The 22395-nt window shown below is 61.1% G+C and overlaps 2 protein-coding genes across 2 annotated transcripts; one reads left to right on the forward strand and one right to left on the reverse strand.

Annotated features, from left to right (window-relative positions):
- Positions 1 to 185: 185 nt before the first annotated feature.
- MMS19 (MMS19 homolog, cytosolic iron-sulfur assembly component) lies at positions 186 to 16188 on the reverse strand. The gene is made up of 31 exons (XM_056351920.1): positions 16057 to 16188; positions 12107 to 12155; positions 11218 to 11318; positions 9514 to 9599; positions 9033 to 9107; positions 8387 to 8456; positions 8071 to 8199; positions 7808 to 7869; positions 7458 to 7544; positions 7079 to 7153; positions 6723 to 6800; positions 6294 to 6432; positions 5759 to 5913; positions 5472 to 5550; positions 5082 to 5207; positions 4696 to 4777; positions 4238 to 4335; positions 3513 to 3653; positions 3122 to 3277; positions 2778 to 2877; positions 2508 to 2610; positions 2322 to 2396; positions 2063 to 2189; positions 1877 to 1977; positions 1751 to 1807; positions 1454 to 1640; positions 1253 to 1335; positions 991 to 1155; positions 850 to 909; positions 626 to 726; positions 186 to 552 (listed from the first exon to the last, which is right to left on the reverse strand). Exons 1-31 carry the CDS (start codon positions 16151 to 16153, stop codon positions 525 to 527), a joined length of 3072 nt encoding a protein of 1023 aa, XP_056207895.1. The 5' UTR covers positions 16154 to 16188; the 3' UTR covers positions 186 to 524.
- On the forward strand, positions 16152 to 21592 carry UBTD1 (ubiquitin domain containing 1). The gene is made up of 3 exons (XM_056351927.1): positions 16152 to 16599; positions 20329 to 20556; positions 20787 to 21592. The coding sequence occupies exons 1-3, from the start codon at positions 16152 to 16154 to the stop codon at positions 21170 to 21172; spliced, it is 1062 nt and encodes a 353-aa protein (XP_056207902.1). The 3' UTR covers positions 21173 to 21592.
- Positions 21593 to 22395: the final 803 nt, after the last annotated feature.

Genomic DNA, 22395 nt, shown 5'->3' on the forward strand with positions numbered 1-22395 from the left:
AGCCTGGCTCTTTTCACTGGTGGAGGGGGGCAGACCTCTGGGTACAGGGGATGAAAGGGACCCTCATGATTCCGCAATATGGAAAGACGAGTAAGGGCCTGTGACCAGCAGCACCTTTAGCTACTCAACATATGCAAGGGCACTGGGGCCGCAGCCTGAGCAGCACAGGGACCCCCCCCACAGCATTACCAAAACAGATAGATTTATTCCTCTGGCACAGGGGTTGCCACACACCATACATGTGTGCACAGGCCTGCCCTCTCTATTCACACGTGGCGAGTCTGTCCGTCACTGTCCCTTGCTGCAGCAGAGGCTGACAAGCCACGAGCAGTACAGCTCCTTCCGCTCCGTGGGTGTTGGGAAGGTGCCGCAGTGAGGGGTGCTGTCTGCTGGCCTCAAGCTCCAGCCCCAGCGGTCGGGGCAGTACTGGGCTTTGAGGGTCCGTGGCATCAGTTGGATGGCTTGGTGGGTTAGCAGGGGCCCGGTCAGATTGTCAGTCAGCACAGGGAGGTGATGTGGGGTGCTCACCTGCCCGGACTCCCCAGCAAGAACCTGTGGGGACAGAGGTGGTACCATCAGCCATGTCCCCAAACACCAGCAACCCCAGCGGCTGGCAACCACTCACCATTCCCCCCGTGCTGCCACTGCCTCCTTCCGTACCAGCCTCTTCTTGTCATCCAAAGGCTTGGCCAGCGCCCGAATAACTCGGGCCTTGTATGGGAGCAGCTGTAGGACAGAATGGGCTCTTACAGTGAGAGAGCTGGGTGCTGGCTGCCCCCAAGGAGGAGGTTTGGGACCCCCTTGCCCCTTTACATCCAGGAGGCAGCAGACTGCTGCGGGAGCACTTACCACTGTTGTGGGCAAGCTGGTAAGTGCATGGGCACAGCGCAGGGCGGCAATGCGGACAGCCTGGAACAGACAGGGGTGAGGGCAGCAGAGAGCGCAGGGGCGTAGGAGAGGAGTGTGGGGTGAAGGAGGGGGTGCACGCACCATGGTGGGGCTGGAGGTGAGGCTGAGGAACTTGGTGACCAGTGTATCAATGTGCAGGCTCATGATCTGGGGAGCTTCGAGCAGCAGCGGCTGGAGGCAGCTCAGCGTGGAGAGCTGCACCACGTGGTCCGAGCAGGACAAGGCCTCAAGCAGGAGGGAAAGCAGCTGCAGGTGGGGAGGACACAGGAGACATCATGAGTAACTCCCACCCATGTGCTCTGCACTGCCACAGTCCCGCCCCGCTGCCAAGGCTGGGTCTCACCGTGGGTAGCTCCGTCACCAGCACAGGTTTGGGGAGGTGGTTGAGCACATGGGACAGGCCCTTCAGGTAATTGGCCTTCACGTCTGTGGAGAGCAGAGATGGTTGCAGGCAGGCAGAGGAAGAAGGGGACGCCAGCTCGAGTCCCCTGGGTAAGGGGTCACAGGGCGGCAAGGCTGGGCTGGGCTGGGGGCGGCCGCTCACCAGGGCCAGCCTTGTAGAAGCCCTGCACCAGCTTGGGGACGTTGTCAGTGAAGAAGCGCTGGCGGAACATGATGCGCACGTCTGCGTGGCAGCCCTTGTGCAGCACATCTGGGGACTTGGCCATGAGCAGGGAGAAGCCGTCAGCCACGGCAGGGCCCAGCTCCGCATCACCCAGCAGGCCCAGCAGCTGCGAGGGGGAGAGCTCTGAGACAAGGCGCTCGGCCACTGGGGTTCCCAGCCGGCCGCACGGGGAGCAGGCATGCTCCTCCAGCATCACCCAGCCCCACCACTGCCTACCTTGTCCGTCAGGTGGGAACTCAGGGGGTGATAGCGCAGCACCAGGGCTTTGGTGACCTGTGCAGGCAGAGCAGAGTTAGCACCAAGCCGGCCCCCCAGCTCTCCCACATCCAGGGTGGGCCTTACCCAGAGCAGCAGTGTGAGTGCCTGCGTTCGGCGGGGCCCTTCTGCAAGGCTGGGCTCCATCCTGTTCACTGCAAGCTGCAAGATCTCATCCAGCTGCTGCCCTGGGGACACAGAAGGGACAGGCTGAGCTACTCCCCTGCCAGCAGTAGGCAAGGACCCGTGTTGTCCTGCCCAGCTCCCTCTTACCTGCCGGGTGCTTGTTCACCAGCCCTGCAAAGCACTTGGCAGCTGTGGTAGCTGTGAAGGGGCAGTTGCAGGAGCAGCTCAGCGCCAGCAGCTCCCGGAGCAGACGTTCCTGCTGAGGAATAGCCACCTGGAAGAGACACGGTGTGTGTTACAGGCCGGGGCCACAGACACTCCCTTCTGCCCATGGAGCTTGCTGTGGGCCCAGGTCAGAGGGTGCTCAGTCAGGGCCCCTTCTCCACTCTGTTCCCCACCAACTTACATTGCGGGGCAAGGAGCAGACAAGGGCCATGAGGAGGGCAACCAGGCGTCTCTGTGCCTCCAAGCACTCCCCGTCCTGCAGGGGAGTAACAACACCCACGTCATTACGGTCCTTGCTGCCAGCCTGTGCCAACATCCTCATCCCCTGGCCCTGCTCCAGCACCCCAGCCCCAACCACCCAACACACCTCAAAGGGCTGGAAGGAGCAGGGAAAACTGTTCTGGGGCAGGAAGGAGACCTCTCCATCCAAGAAGAGGGGCACCACATGAGACACGCTCTGGGCAGCCAGCCTAGAGAAAGCAGACATTGCAATGTGCTGCTCTGGGAGGGCCACCAGAGAGCTCCTGGGTGCCTCCCGGCAGGCGAACAGTTGCCGTCTACAGATAGCAGCAGGGGGAATGCAGCCGGCCCCCCTCCCCACAATGCAGTGTCCGGTGTGTCCCCCAGCATCACTCACTCAGGGCTCAGGTGAGTGGTAGCAGCGCTGATGACTGGGACCATGGCAGCCAGCACCTCTTCCTCCAGCAGCGCCTTGCCCAGCAGCGAGTGGGTGCTCTCTGCATGCAGCAGGAGGAAAGGGACATGCTGCAGCCCACTGCCCAGGGGGATGAGGCAGACACAGGCCCCTGGCCCACACCAGCCCTGACGCAGGGCTGCTCTGCCTCTGGCAGGCAGCAGTGGGCACGCAGTGTTGGCAGTTGCCGGAGGGCAGCAGCAGCAGCACTGGCTGCAAGGTCAGGGACCCCCCAGAGAGCCAGGGAGCTGCCTGCTCTCCCTCTTCTGCTCCAGCCCCACACCTACCTTGCATGGCAGCCTGCACAGCCATGGCCAGCAGGCAGGGCACCACCGTCTGGTGGTAGTACCAGCAGCCTTCCGCGTCCTGCTGGCACTGCAGGGCCACACGGTGCAGGCTCTGGCACACAGACACAATGTCTTGAGCGTTCCCGGCCTCGCTCCCTGCAGGACACGATGATCACCATCTTATCAAACAGCTGCAGCACCCACCCCTCTGATCTGTGCCGGTATCCCAGGGCAGTGCAGCCCTCCCTAGTCCCCCTCCACCAGTGGGATTCAGAGCCCAGCCCTGGGCTCCTCCCATCACTGCCATCCCACCCTCCCAGCCACCGCTGGCAATGGAGGCAGCTCCTGCCCAGATGCGCTCTAGAGAGCTGCCCGCTGCAGGCTGCATTACCTTTGTGCACCTTCCAGAGATGCTGCAGCAGGACAGGGACAGTCTCCCTCACAATGCTGGTGTGGGTGGACACAGCTGCCAGGGCCTGCAGGCAGCGCTGCCGCAGGGAGCGGTGGTCACAGGAGCTCTCCTGCTCCCGCTCTGAAGAGGAAACACACCTCAGAGGAGTGCTGGGGTGATCCCAGGGCCCCTCGCCCCAGGGCATTCAGGGCCCAGACCCTGCCAGGGTGGACGGGGTGAAGCAGCACAGCAGAACTAGCCCGTGCCAGGCCCAAGGCCAGGGGTCCTCAAACTACGGCCCGCGGGCCGGATACAGCCCCCCAAGGTCCTCAATCCGGCCCCCCGTATTTACAGACCCCCCCGCCCCGCCCCCGCCGGGGGTTGGGGGGGGAAACCAAGCAGCCGCAGATGACTGCCTGCCACTTCATCTGTGTGCCGGCCCCCTGGTTAAAAAGTTTGAGGACCCCTGCCCAAAGCACTCTGCCTGCCCTGTGGCTGAGCAGCTCCTCCCCACCAGGGTGATCCTGGCCACACAGGCTGGTTGCCAGCAGCAGGCACGGCCTTCCCTGTGCCAGTACCACAGTGTCTGTGCTAGGAATTCCCCAAGGAGAGCCACCAACCTACATCATCTGGCACAGCCCCACTGCCCGGCAGGAACCAAATGGCGGTGGACAGGCTTCAACCAAAGCCAGAGGTCACTCCCTTCCCAAGGCTGCCAGCCCTACCTGACTGCAGCTCCTCTTCAAGCCTGGGTACCATGCGTCCAGAGAAAACCTTTGGGTAGACAGGAGCCAGAGATCCAGCTGCCTCCATCGCTGCTTCGCTGCCAGGGTGGGAAGAGATTAGGATGGGTGATGTGAGCACTGCAAACCTGGAGCTGCTTGTACACCAGCTGCACAGATCTGGGCTAAAAGGTGCCTCCAGGAACCAATTTCCCAGCAATCTCCCTTTTTCACCTTACTGGCAGGCAGAGCAGACCCCTCTACTTCGACAGGCCCAGACTTTCTCATCTCCAGTCCCTAAGTCATCTGGTTTATCCCTTTGCTCTTACACCCACGTGGTCTTATAGCTCAGAAAGTTCCTGCGCTATTCCCAAGACTACAGCCCCTCTGTGTAGCAAATCCAGGCTTTGTTCCTCTCCCCAGAATGTGAATGACTGCAGTGGTGCCAACCCACCCCTTACCTGCTCTGGGAATCCTCCTCACGCAGAGCAAGATGGATGAGGTGATCCACAACCAGCTCCAGGTCAGAGGGAGACAGGAAGCCTGGAACAAAGCCATAAAGGAAACTTGCCCGTGGCCAAAGGCAAAGATGCCCGTGTTCTGGCCAGCGTCCTTCCCCCTCATCCAGGCTAGCAGCAACACACCAGCATGCCAGAGACACAAGATGCCCAGCACAAACAGACAAGAAAGAGAGACCAAGCGTCCCTGGATCTCACGGCCCGGGTAGAAAATGCTGCCAGCGCTCCTGTGCACCTACAGGCAGCAGGCAAGGACAGCCCAGCAGCCACGCGGCACCAGAACAGGGCGACACCTCCCTCTGCCTCCCCAAGGGAAACAAGGCACCAACCTTGCAGGGAGCCCAGGACAGTCAGTGCCCTGATCCCAACCAGTTGCAGCTGCACACTGGGATCCGTTAGCGCTGAGAACACCACAGAGCAAACCGGGGCTCGGAGTGACAGCAGAGTGCTCTCATCTGGAGAGACAGAGGCATAGAGTCACTGACTACGCCTGGCTGTCACTGCACAGCCACCGCCACAGAACCCAAGAGACCCTTTCTTGGGCCCTGCTGGTTGACCCCCAACCACACTGGGTCCCTGGGGCATCAGCAGGGGGTCGCACATGCAGCCACCCAGGTCAGTGGGCTTTCCTTCTCTGTCAGCATACATGAAGGTGAGGCCAGAGCCAGCAGCCCCCTGGGACACGGGTGCTTCTGGCCAGAGGGACCAGCCAGCCTCACCTTCTTCCACATGTCCCCACTTCTGCTGCAACTCCAGGAAGCCCAGCAGCATTTCCAAGATTGTCCTCCTCTGACTGCTCTGCAGGGACACAAAGGTGTAACCCAGATCACCGTCACTGCTGGGACACAGCTATGCCTCAGCCCAGCACTGCAAGGCCACAGGGAGCCCACGGGTCCCCAACCACAGCCAGGGAAAGATGCCCACTCTGCTCCCACCGAGCCCTGCAGAGCCAGCGGGTGCACTTGGCCCTGCTGTCTGTGACCACAGAGGCCAGGGTGCCCCTCACCTGCGAGTGCTTGCTGTACTGCTCCAGCAGCAGAGGCAGGACGCTGCGGGTGACATGGTGGTAGGCGCGGAGGGAGGCACCCGCTACTGCCTGCAGGAGTTTGGCACTGGGCCACACCAGCTTCATGTCGGGCTCACACAGATGGTGCCTGCAATCTGAGATAGGCTGGGTGTCAGCTGCACCAGCAGAGCTCCTCTGCCTCGCGTGCAGGGCTGGGCTGGGACATGCTGCCAGGGCACAGCTCTGAGCTGCAGCACTGCCTCCCTAAGAGCTGCTCACCCCCACCTCCAAGTGCACAGGACAGCCTTGGATGCCCCAATTCCAGCAGAGGGAAGTAATGCAATCCTATAGGAATTTCCTACTGTGCCCCCTTCTCCTCCCTTCCCGCAGCCAGTTACCTTGGAGAAGCCAACAGTGGCTGTGAGGGCTAGAAAGAGAAGAGAGGCTTCAAAGAGAACAGGAGGGAAGATCTCTAGCTAGGAGGATGCCTGCAGGCCTGGCTGCTCAGGGCAGGGTAGTTCTCTCTGCTAGCTACCTTGCAGGATGCTGCTGAGGAAGGAATCCAGCAGATCCTCGGTGTCAGAGCTGAGCACAGAGCGGGAGAGGCAGGCAGAGAGGGCATGCAGTGCGGCCAGGCACTCCGCCTCGACCTTTTCGCTCGCTGTCTGGAACACCTGCAGGAGAGGCCGTAGGATGAGCTAAGCCCTATGCTGACCCCAAACACAGACTTCACGGTCCCAATGTGGGCTGAAGGGCTCAGGCTCCCATTTCACTTCCTATGTGCTTTGACCAGGCAGTAGGGCACATCCAAGCCCCAGGGACACATTGATAGGGCTGGCCTGTCCCCCACTTTTCAGCTGGGGGCTGCTGGGAGACATGAGGCTCGCCTGGTCTGGCTGTGAACTCCTGCTCAGCAGGAGCCCAGATGTGGCGGCGCATTTGTTAGGGGCCCTGCAGTACTCACCTCCCTGCGCAGCGAAGACCAGAGGCTGGGAAGGAATTCCTGCAGCTCCTTCTGCCCATAGATAGCACAGCAGGCAGTCTGCCAGAGGGAGCCAGGAGAAAACATCAGAGAGAAGCCAGTACCAGGAGGACATAGAGCCATGACACTGCCCATCCTGGCAGGCTCATGCTGAACTACACAAACCACTCAAGGGACAGAAAAATAGGGAGTGATGCAGGCCAAACTAGGACCCTGGAAATTGTGGCTTTGTAGGGGAGAGTTCTCTGGCTGGCAGGGAGAGGGGCTCAGAGGTGGCTGGTGGCTGCTGCTGCCACATGCCAGCTGTGGGCGAAAGGCAGTAGGGGATCCCTCCTTACCAGAGTCTGGAGGGAGTCAAGCTTGGCGCTTTGGAGGTCTGAGTCCATCTTCTCAATGAGCAGAGGGAGAAGGAACTGCAGAGAGAGGCACTTAGACTCAAGCCCAGCCTTTGCACCACCTTGTCCATGGCCCTGCAGGGCTGCAAGCTCAGCCTCTGCCAGAACTACCCTCGTAAGCAACAGGCAGCCCCTTCCCAGGGTGTCAGCATCAGCACCCTCCCCACACCCACCACCAGCGGGAGACAGAGCTGCCCTAGTGCAGGCCCCTAGTCCCAGTTGTTCCCATCCCAAGAGCCACAGCAGGAGCTGCAGCGCTATGAAATGCAGCCTATACTCAGGGAACAATGGGGTGCTCAAGAACCCCCTAGGAGCTTCCTACCTCAGCAAATTGGGGCGTGGAGGTCAGTACGGCCCGGAGGCTCAGGATCAGGTCTTCTCTCTGGATGCCATGAGGGTCGTTGGGGGGCTGGAAAGGAAGCGGAGAGCAAGTCATCCACCCATCAGGAAACCTCCCAACCCAGCCGTCAGCTGAGGCTGCATCACATCTCCAGCAAGGCAGCTGGATGCCAGTCACTGCAGCCAGCATGGCACTGGTCTGTCAGCCTGAGTACCACAGCTCACAGCTCAGCACTCCCCAGCCAAGACTCTTGCCCACCCCCCTCCTCCCATTCTCTGGAGGGGACCCAACCCCAGAAGGAATAGGCTATGGCATGGGGCAGACTCACTCACTGGAGTAAAATCAATGGGGAAGTAGCAGGATGTAACTTCAAACAGCTCCTCCACAAAGGGACCTGCAGGGAGAGGAGAGGGAGTAAGCAGAGATGCTAAGATACAGCAGCTATGCCTAGTACCCACGACAGGCTGGCTACGCAGCTCCTAAAGCATGTCAAGGACCACCCCAGCCCTAGTCAGACCCAAGAGCCATCCCTCCAACAGCTCAAAGAAAAGCAATATGTCTCCCAGCCAGCTCTGCACAGCAGGCACAGGCTCACCCAGGGCATAGTTCTTGGCAATGAGATCACGCACGATCTGGAAGGCCACCAACAGATTGCGGGGATCCTTCTCCCCATCCATCACCTGGATGAAGCCGAAGGTGAAGTCGGCACCCAGGCCCTTCAGCTCTGCAGAAAGAAGGAGTGTGAGTAGGTGCAGGACACCAGACCTCACCACCAAGCCATAAAATCAGCCCAGCCCTGCAGCCCTTCCAGCTCTCCTCAGGCAGAGCCACGGAGCCGCCGGAGAAGGTGAAAGCAAGCCATTTTCCCAGCGTTGACAACTCCAGAGTGGTTCTGGCATCTGCCCGCTCACCTTCCTCTCTGGTGCTCATGAAGTTGGTGATGATGCTGTAGACTGTGTGGCGGTCCAGCTGCAGGAGGGACTGGAGGGAGGAGCAGAGCAATCAGAACAAGCCTCCGCACATGGTGGCACCGCTACCCACCAGCCAAGGGCAGCCCATGCCCTTGAGAAGGGGGCAGGACCCCCAGCAGCTCAGCTGCTGCTTCCTGGCACACAGATCCCATTCAGCACATGCGAAGTGTGCACATGCCTGTGCAATGGCACCTGAACACGGCTGTGTCCATCACTGCATAAATGCACCATCACAGTCACACCAGGGCCACAAATGCTGGCCAAGGCCCTGTCAGCATCAACAATTTTAAATCAGAGGAGCATCTGGGAGCTGGGGACACTTAAACACAGCCTGAATAGAGCAAAGGAAATAATTCCCCCAGGGATGAGAGATGAGAGGACAAGGGCCAAATGGGATCTTCAGCTGTTGTCTGCCTCTCCCTCTGCAGTTAGCCATGCTGTCTCTAAGCTCTGCAGAAGCACTGCACTGCGCGGAAGGATGTGCTACACTGCACTGCTGCTGCATGTGCTCAGTTCTCGGGGCGGGAAGGCCATACCCAGTCACCCAGGGAGCAGGGATAGGAGGATGGGAAATCACATTGCTCACCTGCACATGTACCTCCTGGAAGATGGCTTTGAGCACAGACACTGATAGCCCTGAGGACAGCACCTCACACATGCTCTGGGGACAGGAAAAGAAAAGCAAGAATAGAAAACCATGATGACAGCCATATAACAGAACTCCTGTCTCTCCACAGCAGCTGCCTGCAGGATCCTCTCCTACAACAGGGAGAGCTCACCACCCCCATACACAGGACAGGTCAGGACACCTATCATCTGCACTGCTCCCCAGAGTGGCCAGGGAATCCTTGCCCCAGTAGCAGCATGGGGCAGGAAACCAAGGCAATCTCCTCTGCAAGGGGCACAGCAGGAGCACAGAGGACACAGGGCTATGCCACCGGGCAGGAGCTGACAGCCCAGCCAGGCTCTGCTCAACATGCTGCTCCAGCCTGCGCTGAGGTGTTGCATGTCCCTGGCACCATTCTGGAGCACACTGCCATACCACGGGCTCAGAGGTGTGAGCTCACCAGTGCTCGGAGTCCTTGGAGCACCGAGGGGATCACAAGGTGATGATCTTGCAGACGGTTCTCATAGAACAGGACCAGATGCAGCACTGTCAGGAACAGACACACATACGCGTTAGACCCAGGAAATGCAGCTACCGGGTGCTGGCCCCAACTCTGCCAAAAGCAGCTGCCAGATTAAGAGCATGCACATCTTGCACCGGTGAACGGGACAAACTGCCACTGTTGGATGCACCCACCTGGTTCCAATGCCTTCACCCTCCCCTCATGACCAACTACATCAGACCGCAGCGGGGCAGCACCCACCTCTGGCTGCTGCACAGGTACTGGAACTACCCGAGAGGCATTTGCCCTGGCCTGTCCAGACGTGTGGGTACAGACACCAGCAGGAAAGCGGCAGATGCCTGCTCAGCCGAGGCTGGAGGATGTCGTGGGGTGGGGCACAGGGCTGGAGCCCGAGCTCTGGCTTCTCTGCACTTGGCTCCACAACACGTTCCCGACCCCTGAGTCACGGCCACGGGCGCCTGCACACCCCGGCCGTGGGGAGTGGCAGCAGGAAGCAGACTGGAAGAGCCGGCTAGCAGCATCCTGCACCCACAGCTGCTGCAGAAACTCACCCCCCCAGGAGGCAGCCTGACGCAGCACTTGAGAAATGAACTGCGTGAGGAGAAACACGAAGGGAGACAGGGCCAGCTGGGGGTGTCACAGCAGCTGCCTGTGCCTTCCAGGGAGCTGGCTCTGCCCACCCTCCTCCAGAGCTCCTGGTGACTTGGCTGTAATCCAGCTCGCTCCCCTTGCTCAGCTGCCCTGACTCTGCCAGGCATCCCTACCAAACCTCCCCACCTCCAGCTGCCCCTCCAGAGCACCCAACCCCATCACAGTCATCACACCTGACTCTAGCTACACTAGTACCTAGTCTGACCATACTCTCTCTGCACAGCTGCTCTTGGCCCTGCCTGGAACTAGTTTAAGCCTTACAGAGAGCCAAACACCAAGAACTAAGCACCTTTTACTTCCATCCTTCCCTTCCTCCACCTCACTAGCTGGACCCCCTGCCTTGTCAGCCTGCTGGCACAGTTTCAGCTACCCAACAGCAAGGCCTCCAGGCCCACGTCAAAGTTCAGCAGCACTTACTGGCTTCCCCTGCTGCCAGCCAGTTGCTATGGGGCATTTAACACAGCCAAACCTTCTCCTTGCCTCCATGAATGGGACGACTTCAGCTCCCCGTGCTGGTCCTCCACTCCATTCTTATCCTCACACTGATCTCCCCTCCTGCCCAGGCCCCAGGGTTCCCCCAGAGTTAACCTAGGCAGGCCACAGGGCTTCGACATGACTCGCTTTGTGAAGGACGGTTTTCCTGCACTGAATCACCACCCAAGGATTTTGACATGCAGATGTATCCCCAAGGCGTCCCACGTGGTGCTGAGCACACCTGGGCGTGCAACACCCACACACTGCCAGGGGCACCAGCTGCAGCTTAGGGCTTTGGTGTGTTTAGGGAATTACATTAATTGTGTGGTGAGGTTGGCAAAAAGGCTGCAACGTGAGGCCCTGTACCCTCCTTGGACTCTGATTCTTGAGAGATACATACGAAGTCATCACAGTGCTAAATCAATCCCTTTGCCAACCACAAGACAGACATTTGAGTGGCGCAGGCTTTGCCCCCAGCCTGCCAGCAGCCACTCAAGGACCCTGAGCAGCCCTTACCTTCCTTCTCCTGGAGCAGGGAGTAACACTGGAGCAGGACTTGTGACAGCAGCTGGATGCCTCGCCCGCGTGTCCGAGGATCTGTGCTCTCCAGACAAGACCTAGTCCGCGTGGGAGAAAGGCCAAGAAGCCTGTTGTGAGCAGGAACACCCAAGCAGGAAGCACATCCTAAGCAGACACACTGTAAAAACAAAGGGGTGCTGCTCTCTGGGCAGGGCAGTGGTGGCCCAACCTTGCCTGAATTGCCAGCAGGGTGGGAGTGGACTCCTCTTCCCCTGACTGTGTTGCACATGTGTACCTGGCCCCAGAGCCACGCAGCAAGAAATCCAAGTTCTCAACTTGGACCAAAAAGAAATTGCTCTTGCGTCATGTCCTGCATCTGAAACTCAGGACTACCAAGATCACAAGGGCCAAAAAAGGGCAAAGCCTCTTACAATGAGGCAAACCCAGCCCCCAGCTGGGGAGAAACGAGCCTCTCTAAGGCCCAGGTCATGACAGCTCGGAGACTGGAGCAAAAGCTGCGCCAGCCAGCTCGTGACACAGTGATGTGCAGCTGTGTGCTCTGGCAGCTCCGGCTGGGGACAGCCCCAACTGAAAGTGGTCTGTAGCTCGCTGCCTGTCACAACACCTCTCCTTGGTCCTGGGAGAGCATCAAGAGCTGCTCCAGCCTTGCTCCTTTCCCAAACAGCTCCCAAGTCCTGGGCGGGCAAAGCACCACTCAGGCCCCATGCTGTGAGCAGACAACATCCTGGCAGGCCTGCATACTGTGGTGTGTCTGAAGCCAGCTCGTCCCGGACGAGCACACTTTTCCTTGTCACTGTCCCTCCTTGCAGGAATCTCCCCTGCAAGGCTCTCATGTGATACACAACAGGTATAAGGTTTTTCTTACCCCAAAGCTTCCACAAGCTGCAGCACCGTCCAGCTTCCATCCTTCACCCCTGAAGAAAGGAGGTAAAGAGAGTGAACCAAAGAGGCTCCCAGACCGTCAGTCGGGCACAGCACTGGCGATGGGTGCCAGGAAGGGTCCTGGCACCACAGGGGGAAAGGCTGGCTGGGTGCCAACGCCTTGCTAAGCACTGAAGGAGCCATGTGCACTTAGTTGGTAGAGCTGCCTCCAGCCCCGCCTGCGAACATGTCTGGGACCGAGAGCTGCCTTGTCTGGATCAGAGCTGAGAGCAGGCAGCAAGGCGTGAACTTGCCTGCACTTTGCCTCTACCCCCGCCCCGCAGCCTGGCTGCATCCATCACTAATGCGTAGCTCCCAAGAGAAGCCTTGCTGTGCTCCGCTTTGGTGAAACACCAAAAAACACTTCTCTAATGTGAGCAAGGCAGGAGGGGACAGAAGGCAGCTTCCCAGGTGCTTCCTGGGGAGAGCTAGCCAAGCAAATAGCCCAGACACCAGTGATCACCCAACTTGCCACCCTGGCACCACCTTCACACTATGCTGAGCAAGACCTGCACAAACTCTCTCCAAGATGAAATGCAGGGAGAAAGGCAGCTTTGTGGTCAGAAGAAGACAAGGCGCTGGGACTCTTGGAGTCTATTTCCAGCTCTGACTCAGACACACCCCACCAGGTTGCCTCACTCACCTCCTGCCTCAACATTCTTGCAACTCAACTGGGGGAAAGAGTCACTCCTTGGGAGGCTTTGGTAAGGACCTGCTGCATCCTACAAGAGCCTTGGCAGAAGGGCAGGTTCTCCATTCCCACTCACCACCAATGTGACACCTTCCCAGTAGGAAAGCTCTGCGTGTGCCCCTTAGTTAGGCATGGGGTGGGAGGCGAGGGACTGCCTTACCTTAGACCCCTAACCTGTAGCTCAGGTGGGCAAGGGACATTGCTGGCAAACTAGCAGCACCCTTCACTCTCTACCCAGACAAAACAGCTTTCCTCCACAAAAAACGCACCTTCTAGTCACCGAGACTCACTGACTTTGCCCAGAAGCACTTCTGGGAACTCCAGATGGCCCTGTTCTTCTCCCTGCTCTGATGAAGTCTTGCCTACATAACTGACAGGGCACCCACCCCCTCAGAAGCCTAAAGGTTTCATCTGGGGCTTTCCCAGGCCTTGTCTCAGCTAATGTCTCCTGCTGTTGCAAGCATTTCCTGGCTCTTCCTAAGCAGTTAATTCCAGTATATTCCAGTCATGCTGTTCATCAGAGAGTGGTCTTTGGGGATGGGAGAAGGGCTGGCAGTGTTTTCTGACGGCAGGCAGCCCCGACTCCAGAGACAGGGCTTCCAATCCTGCTTGACAGAGAAGGAAGAGGGACAGAACACATAAGGGGAGCTGCAAGGAAGAAGAGGAGCCCAGCAGGCTGCAGAGTCCACAGCCATAAACAGAACAGGAGGTGCCTTGAGCAACAGCCACAAAGTGTTAGCAAAATTTACTGCAGAAGAAGCACAGAGCAACAGCAAGCAGGTGCTGTGCACCAGCATAAACCAGAGTGGACTGCCGAGAGAACTTGTCTGGCCCCTTCGTACCCTGCATCCCAACATCCTGCTCTGCAAGCTCATGAAGTCTTTGTGCCTCTGAACCACTGTGGAAGAAGTCTGAGAGAAACTCCGCGTGGTCAAGCACTCTGCCTCCTCTACACAAAGCTGCTGGTTTCCTAATCAACAGGAAAGAGCTGCAGTGCAATGATCAAACCACAATCAGCTATTGATGCTCCCCACAGCTAGTAGCCCCTTCACTTGGGGCTGAGAACTTCACTCTGTTCTCAGGGTCCCAGGGGTGCGACCAGCTTCACCTCGCATGGAGTGACCACACCAGCCCTGACCTGCAAATACAGCTTCCTGCTCACAGGCAGAGCTGTGCAGACCACAGCTTAAGCACAAGCACAGCTATAATTGGACCTGCCTCATCAACACAGCAGGCACAGCGGTGAGCCCATGAAACTTCTGCCTCCACATCTGGCAGCAGCACGTCCCCTTGAATCCCTCCCTTACCAGGAGGGGCTGCCTTCCTATTCTGGTGTTCCGGTAGTCCCAGAGGCTAAACAGAAGCAAGCCATTTACCCTTTGCTACATTATTACTTGGAATCAATCTGCTCCCTTTCCTGACATGTCTGTCCCCCTTTCACACAGTGTTCTTCTAGACATCAATCACTTCTGCAGGCTTTCGGTTCTTGTCTCCCTCATACCCTCAAAACATGAGCACAGCATTCATGGGGAGCATGTGATGGTTTTCCCTAACAGCAGTATCCTTCTCTCCCCATCTTTTAATAAGAGTTCAGCCCCCTTCTGCCACCCATTGACCTGTGCAGCCTGAGCTGCCTGTGACAGCACCAAGACCCTTCTTCCACTTGCCAAGTTACACTCAATTTAGTACCCAGCAACACATGGGAGAAGCTCAATGCATTTCTTCCAACAATTACAAAATGGCCACAAGGTTAGACAAAACCTCCCTTTCACTCAAGGATGTATCATGCAATTTAAAACTTTCTGATGTGTGATTCTCTAAGAGGTCAGAGGGACCAAAGGACACTTGCCAGCTCCCTTGCTTGTCAAGGTAGGTTTGTCACAAGTGCTGTATGGCTGATGAGAGCTGGGGGGTGGGGAGGGCAGGCAGGGGCAGCTCTTCTGTTTGTATGTCTTCAAAGAGACAAAGCTTTCTCCAGGCACTTCTGTAACATGACCACAGATGACTCCAGCAGTTGTAAGGTTATCTTTCCCCCCGTCTATTTGAAGCATCTCAGAGGCTTTGTGCAGCTCTTTTGCAACATCTTGAATGTCACATAGTTCAGTGAATTCCTCCAAGTAACCTTGGCATTTTCTTCATTCTGTGTTACACAGACCACTGGGTGACCTTCCCATTTTGCCAGCTCATCTCATCACCAAGATATCATGGATCAGTTCACAATCCATCAGCCTTGGGAAAGGTCTGTAAGTTACTCCTCTGTGTAACGCAACCTACATAGTCCTTCTCTGCTCTCTCAGCTCCTTTCTAAAACACACTGAAGCCACTGCCTAGAAACACAAACATGCCGCCTTGTTCTTAGAAAGCCAAGTTCCTGAAGCTGCAAATTCCCTAATGTAACAAAGTCGCCAAATTGCTACTCCAAGCAGAACAAATTATCCAAAGAAACCAAATGACTCAAGCCCTGCCAGGAAAGGAAGAGAAACCACAGTGAATGCAACCAGAGCCTGGGCCCCAGATGCAGAAGCCAGTGAAGCCAGTACATCGGTCATCTCCCACAGCATCTCAGCAAGACCAGGAGCTCCTTTCCCACTGGTGCCTCCTCCGCCACCCAGCCACAGCCACCCATAGCCGGTACCACCCAGAGCAGCTCCCACTGCCCCCCAAACCTCCAGCGCTGGGGCCTGCCCCCTCATGCTCCCGTCAGCTCACACATCCCACACCGCACCCCTCACGCTGAAGCCCCGCTCCCTGCTCCAGGCCAGCCCCTGGCACCACCAGTGGACACAGCACTTTCAATCCCACCGCATGCTCCAAGGCCAGCCATCTAAAACCCCGAGAGACCCCAACACCTCTGCCCTCACCCCAGCTCCCAACAGCCCCCCATCGCCCCCCAGCCACCTCTGCCTGGCCGCTGCAGCCCCTCACCGTAGCTGCTGCCCCCCTTCCATTGCCCAGCTCGCAGCCCAGGCCCTGCCCGCTGCCCCCCGCCCCGCAGCCTCACGCCCCAGCCCCACAGCCGGGCCCGGGCCCTGCCCGGCAACCCCCAGCCGGCCCCAGCCCCACGCTCACCCTCACGGCCCGCCCCGCACCCCCACGCCAGGCCGCACCGCCCCTGGCCGTGCCCACGCCCGCCCCAGGCCCGGCCCCGCCGCCGCGCCCGCGCCCACGCCCGGCCCCGCCCCGCCGCCGCGCCCGCCCGGTACCTGCCGCAACCTCGGCGGCGCGGCCGTCCTGCTGCCCGGCCACGAAGGCCTGGACGGAGGCGGCGAGCGCCGCAGCTCCCACCCCGGCCGCCGCCATGACACCCCGCGCCCCGGGCAGCGGCCACCGGCCCTCCCGCCGTGCGCATGCGCCGGGGCCCGGCGCCGCGGGGGTGACAGTCCGCGCAGGCGCACGCGGGGGGGGGCGCCCCCTCCTCACCCCTCCGGCCCGGGGCAGCGGGGGGGGGGGGGCGGTGGTACGGCGGGGCGGAGGGGACAAAAGTGCGGCGGGAGCGGGCGCGCGCACGTGGGCGGTGCCGGTGCGGGCGGTCACATGCGCACCTGGCGGGGCGGGGCGCGGCGCGGGGCGTCTCCGGCGGCGGGGCGGCCCCGGCCTCAGAGCCGGGCCCCGCGGTCGGCTGCAGCGCGCAGCCGGCCCGGCCCCATGCCGAGCGCCGCCGCCGCCGTCGAGCCCCGCCATGGGCGGCTGCGTGGGGCGGCAGCGCCGGGAGCGGCCAGCCGCCGGGAACCCCCGCAAGCGAGCAGGTGAGCGGGGCCGGGCCCGCCCCGCCCGGACACCCCCGGGATCGCGGGCGCCGGGGGGCGATCCCGTGTGCCTCTGGGCGCGGGGGAAGCGCGGGCACCGGAGGGGCGCAGTGCATGGCGCGGCGAGGGCTGTCCCGCGCACAGCCTCAGGACCCGTTCCGCGCCGCCGGCGGCCCGCCGGCACCGGGGCTTTCGGCCAGCTGCGCGGCCCCGGGAGCGAGCAGGCACCGCGGCTCCCGGCCCGGCGGCGCTCCGGGGGTCTTGCGGGGTCAGGGCGGGGGTGTGCGGCGCATTTGCCTCTCCCCGGTCCCTCCAGGGAAGGGTGTGTCCCGGGCGGCCGGGGGGCTACAAGGCAGGGGGTGCCCTCGGCTTGGGCTCGGCGGCGCCCCCCGCACGCTGGGTCCCTGCCGGCCCGGGGTCGGTGCTGCCCGTGCACCGAGCTGCTGCCGCCGGGCACAGCCCCATCCCTGCGCCCCCGGGGTTTCGGGAGGTGCCGGTGACTTAGCCGCGGGGCGGGGGGTACCGGTGCGGCTCCCCGGAGTTACCGGCAGCCGAATACCCGGGCGCCGTGAGGCGCCTCCCTGGAGGATCGCGGAGGCCTCGGGGATGGTACGGCTACCTGCCGGCAGAGGGGACGTGGGCCGGCAGGGTGAATCACACCTGCCTTCCCTTTGTCCGCCTCCCCGGCCGGGGCAATCGCAGCCGGTAATTAACGTGTTTATGGCGAGGCGGTGGTAGGCGGGAGAGCGGGGGCATGGAGTATGTGCCCGGGACCGGGCGCCCCGGCCCTCTCTCGCAGCTGGGATGCGGGGGTGGCGTGGGGGAGTGGGACGGTGCCCACCCCGGGGTGCCCTGCTGGCTCAGGTTAGGGTGACAGCCCCCCCCCGGAGCCGGAGCCCCCCAACCCAGCATGCTCTGGCCCCCAGGGGTGCAGGTGCCTTCTTGTGGGAGCCAGTTGGTACTGGGGTCCCCAGCCGACCGTTCGCCCAGCTGGGTGCAGGTGTGGGGCTGTTGCCTCATAACTTGGGGCTGCTGTGGCTGGGGGTCAGATCCCAACATCTGGATCCATGTGCTCCCCTCCTGTGGCAGGCAACAGCTGGCTGCAGAGGCTGCGTCTCCATCAACACTACTCATTCCCTGCCAGGCTCTCCTGGGATGGGTCACGGTCCCCTCCCTGTGCCCCTGGCAGCTGCTGCCGCTGTATTGCAGCACATCCCTTCTGAGGGGAGTGGGACTGTCCCTGGTTGTTGCGGTGTCCATGCCATCCCTGCCTTTGTTTGTGTGGTGCCATCAGCCCATGGGAGCCACTCAGCAGGTGGTGGTGGGTGAAGCAAGGCTGCAGCTGCCTTCACCCGCAGTACCAGTACGGGGACACTGGCCCAGGCTGGCAGGTCCCAGCATGCGAGGACGTGCTGTTGGCGGGGAGGGGTGCTCTGCCTGCCTGCCTCTGCTCCTGCGGGGGCCTGGCTAAGCAGCCTGCCTGCCAGGCCAGCTCCTGCCCTGGCTGGGGCTCACTGCAACCCCCTGCAAAGAGGTGCTGCCAGGGCTCCCCACAGCAGGTGACAGTGTTTTTCCTGGGGTAGCCAGCTTGACACAGCAGGAGTAGTAGGATGCCCATGGCACGCAGCATCCCAACTCTGCCTGGCCCAAGAGGGGACCAGCCAGCACTGCTGGAAGCAGTGTCGCTTGCCATCTGGCTGGCATCTGTTTCCATGCCAAGCCAACCTCCAGGACCTGCTGGCTGGGGCTGCTGAGCTTTCCCCAGGACTCCAGCTGGGCAGGGAGCAAGCCCCAGGGCAGGAGAGCCTCTAGGGCACAGCCTCCTGCCTGGGGGTCCTTGTACCGGGGCACCGGGTGGGGCTGAGCTGCAGGCAGGGCACTGCAGGCACAGGGCAGGAGGCAGGCATGCTGCCTGCGAGATCCTCTTGGCTCGAGTCCGGGCACAGCGAGCGGCCAGACCTGTCCGGTGGTGCCACTGCGGAGAGTTGCACAAGGGACCAGGAATAGAGCGGCAGGAGGTGATTAGAGGTTGTGGGGCCCAGATGGGCGGCAGCAATAAATAGATAAGGCTTAAGCCCCAGCCTACCTGGGCAAGGCTGCCGGGCACACCTGCCTGCATGGGGCAGCTGCAACCTGTCCCTGCTCCCCGCCACGGCCGGGCCCCGCAGCTCGATCCTACTGCCTCCCCCGGGCCAGCCTCTTCCCTTTGCCATGAGCCGAGCTGAGGGGCTGGCTCCGGCTGGGTGTCCTGCCATGCATGACAGTCCCGGCTGTGGGGACGCATGCCACAGCCCGGTGGCCACAGCAGCGTGGAAACATGGTCCCAGCTGTGCCCTTCAGGCTGGTTGTGGCTGCTGCTCCGGGGCAGGTGCTGCCTCTGACCTTGCTCTGTCCTGCGGTGCTGCAAATCCCTCCTGCCCAGCACCGTGACTGCTGAATCGGCAGTGCTGGCTGCAGCCGGCTGCCCTCACTCCTCCAGGGATGTGGGCAGGATGCTGCTTGTCAGGGATGCTCAGCATCCAGCCCTGGGTAGCTGAGCTCCTGTGCCCCACGGGGACCCCTGGGGTGGGTGCCATGTGTCACATCTAGGTCTAGGTGGGTGTTTGCTGGGAAAGCAGGTGCTGTGCTGGCTCCAGTGGTCTTGGACGGGGTGGGATAGGGCTGGTACAGTTAAAAAAGGTCACATAATGCCTTGTTGTCACCACACGTTTGCCAGGGAAAAGCTGCCTGGGGAACATGGCGCAGCCCGCAGCTGGCAGTGGTGGCTGTCCCCAGCAGCTGGGGTGTGTGGCATTGCCTTGCCTGGCGGGTCACTGTGTGGGCACCTGCATCCTTCCTGCCCGGCGGGGACTCCGCATCTCCATCCCTGCAGGAAGGGTGCTGGCTGTGCGCCCCAGGGAGAGGGGGTGGCAGGAAGGAGTTGTCACTTATTGTCCCCAGCTCAGCTGGGAGTGACAACAGCTCCTTCCTGCCCCACGCTTCCGGCCCAGCCATGGGGCTGACAGGATGGGCCTGTTCCCACGGGGCACAACCTGGCATAGGGAGGGCAGGAGGGCAGTCTGGGGCTGGCATGGGGGTGGCCCAGACCCCTGGACAGTGCTGGCTGTTGGGGTTCCCTGGGGACATGGTTGGGGGCTGTTTCATGGAGAGCCAGCTCAGTTATGGCTGTTGCTGGGGCTACCTGTGGAGTGGCAGCCCTCCATGCCAGTGATGTCTGATGCCCCCCGATGCCCTGAATGCTGTGTGCCTGCTGTTGTGTCCACAGCTGGTCCCTGACATCCTGGGGTGGGCAGAGAGGACAGTAAGGTCCTGCCCACCCATCCCCCGCCGGGGCTGCAGCTCAGCCTTCGTAATCCCCTTCCCACTCCAACTCACCAGCTTATTTCCTTGCTAATTCCCCAAGATATAAATACTGCTCTGCCTCAAAGGGCCCCAAGGCCCTATGGCCATCCCATGGGGCAGGGGCTGGTCTCCCTAGCATGGGGGCAAGAGCCTTTGTTCCTCCTGGGGGTAAAGGATGTCACTTGAGGAGGCAGCTGCTATGAGGCCAGTGGGACCTTGAGTAGGGCTTGCTTTAGCTGAGCTCCCCCTGGCTGTATTGGGGACTGTGCTGGGCAGGGTGGACCTTCAGATGCTGGTGTGCATGGAACCTGTGGGGATGGAGAGGTGGGAGGCTCAGGGCTCAAGGGGGAGCCCCATCCCTTGGCTGAGCATCCCACCCCTCCCCAGGCCGCAATGAGCCCCTGAAGAAGGAGCGTCCCAAGTGGAAGAGCGACTACCCCATGACAGACGGGCAGCTGCGCAGCAAGCGGGATGAGTTTTGGGACACGGCACCTGCTTTTGAGGGCCGCAAGGAGATCTGGGATGCCCTGAAGGCAGCTGCCTATGCTGTGGAGGCCAACGACCACAGCCTGGCCCAAGCCATCCTTGATGGAGCCAGTATCACCCTGCCCCACGGTGAGGAACGGCACCAGGGTTTTGGGTGGGGTGGGTGCTGAGTGCCCCATATCTGGGCACATGGGGGTCCCAGGTTGGAGACGAGAGGGGTTCCCAGCTGCCATCCACACAGCTTAGCCCAGCCAAGCAGGGGCAAGACAGGCCCTGCCCCACTGCCTGGGGTGGCCCTGTCCCCATCTGAGTGGTCCGTGGGGATGCCCGCCCACAGCATCTCATCCTGCTGTCCCCAGGGTCCCTGACGGAGTGCTATGATGAGCTGGGCAACCGGTATCAGCTGCCAGTCTACTGCCTGGCACCTCCTGTCAACCTGATCCTGGAACGGAGTGAGGAAGAGGCAGCAGAGCCAGCCGAGCCCCTGCCCAATGCCCGTCGGGAGTTCACCCTTAAGGTGCGGCTCTCCACCGGCAAGGACCTGCGGCTCAGCGCCAGCATGGGTGACACCATCGGGCAGCTGAAGAAGCAGCTGCAGGCGCAGGAGGGCATCGACCTGGCCTGGCAGCGCTGGTTCTTCTCAGGCAAGCTGCTCACTGACCGCACGCGGCTGCAGGAGACCAAGATCCAGAAGGATTTTGTTGTGCAAGTGATTGTCAACCAGCCCCTGCCGCCCAGGAACTGAGCCACCCCCGACGGGTTGCAGGGAGAGGACAGGGGGCTGGGGGACAGTGGCACCTCTGGGGATGCCCTGTGCCGTGTCCCAGCCCTGCCAGAGCCAGGGCAGCCCCTGCTCCCCCCTGAGGCTGTCCCCCACCCATGTGACCCCACAGGAAGGTCTGGATGGGGCTGTGCCCCTATGGTTGCCCCCCTTGGCTGGGGACATGGGCACACACTGTGTTTGCTGCAGGAGGTTCGAGACCAAATGTCTCTGGGGCGGTCAGCGTGGCTGGGGCCCCACTGCCAGGCTGTGCTGGCAGGGAGAGGCCGTGACCCGCTGGGCTCCAGCTCCCCCTGGCCGGGAGGCCCCGGGGCGTTGGGCTGGGTGGAGATGTCTCCCCGCTGTACATAGTCTGTATTTATCAATAAAGCCTTTTCATCCTTCCTGTGGCCTCGGGGGGGCGCTGTCACCTCCATCCACGGGAGATGCCCCATGCTTGTCCTGTGCCTGCTCCCATGCCAGGCTGGGCACAGGGTGGCCAGGGAGAGCCTGCGTGCCCCAGCTCTGTTCCCTGGTACCACCCCAATGCTGTCCCACCACGCCTGGGGCTCTTTGCCTGCCTGGACCCTTCCCCAGCACTGCAATTCCCCATTGCCATCCTGGCTGCTTGCTGGTGTGGGGCCACTGCCTTCCCTTTCCCAGTGCTTCCCATCTGAAGGTTCCAGCCTGTGTCTGCCCTCGGGCCAGGCAGGACAGTCCATGGAGAGGGACAGTCCCAGGGCCACCGTCATGGCCACCATTGTCTGTTCTGGTGAAAATGGCACCTTGGCACCCATAGCACAGGGCACCCAAGGGTGGCCTTGGGAACTGCCCAGAAGGGTGACAATGACGTGTCCCCATCTGTCCTTCCCCCAGGTCCTGTGCTGGGGGCCGGTGCCCAGCGCATTAACTGTCCTGGCACAGGGCAGCACCGGCCTCATCTTACAAAGGGGAAGAGCAAAGCCCAGGGGGGCTGAACAATGTCCCCACTGCTGGGAATAGCTGCTGGCTCTGCCCCTCGGCCCCACGTGAGGCTGGTCCTACTGCCAGGCTGCTTGTGCATGGCAGGGGAGGCCGGGAAGCCACTGGGACGTTGGCAGGGCTGCTTGGGACACTCTGCACCTGAGGTCATCCCCCAAAGTGGTGTGAAGGGGCCACAGCTCCCAGCACCGCCTGCTGCTGGCTGAGAAGTTTCAGGGGCCCCCATC

This window comes from Falco biarmicus, chromosome 9 (genome assembly GCF_023638135.1).
Source record: "Falco biarmicus isolate bFalBia1 chromosome 9, bFalBia1.pri, whole genome shotgun sequence".
In the NCBI taxonomy this organism is placed as follows: Eukaryota; Metazoa; Chordata; class Aves; order Falconiformes; family Falconidae; genus Falco; species Falco biarmicus.

Coding starts and splice junctions, on each gene's coding strand:
- MMS19 (XM_056351920.1), bottom strand. CDS start 16,153: ATGGCGGCGGCCGGGGTGGGAGCTGCGGCGCTCGCCGCCTCCGTCCAG. Junction 3,278..3,512: donor TCTCTGGAAGGTGCACAAAG/GTAATGCAGCCT, acceptor CGTGTCCTGCAG/GGAGCGAGGCCGGGAACGCT. Junction 2,611..2,777: donor ACCACTCACCTGAGCCCTGA/GTGAGTGATGCT, acceptor TGCTTTCTCTAG/GCTGGCTGCCCAGAGCGTGT.
- UBTD1 (XM_056351927.1), top strand. CDS start 16,152: ATGACACCCCGCGCCCCGGGCAGCGGCCACCGGCCCTCCCGCCGTGCG. Junction 16,600..20,328: donor GAACCCCCGCAAGCGAGCAG/GTGAGCGGGGCC, acceptor ACCCCTCCCCAG/GCCGCAATGAGCCCCTGAAG. Junction 20,557..20,786: donor CAGTATCACCCTGCCCCACG/GTGAGGAACGGC, acceptor TGCTGTCCCCAG/GGTCCCTGACGGAGTGCTAT.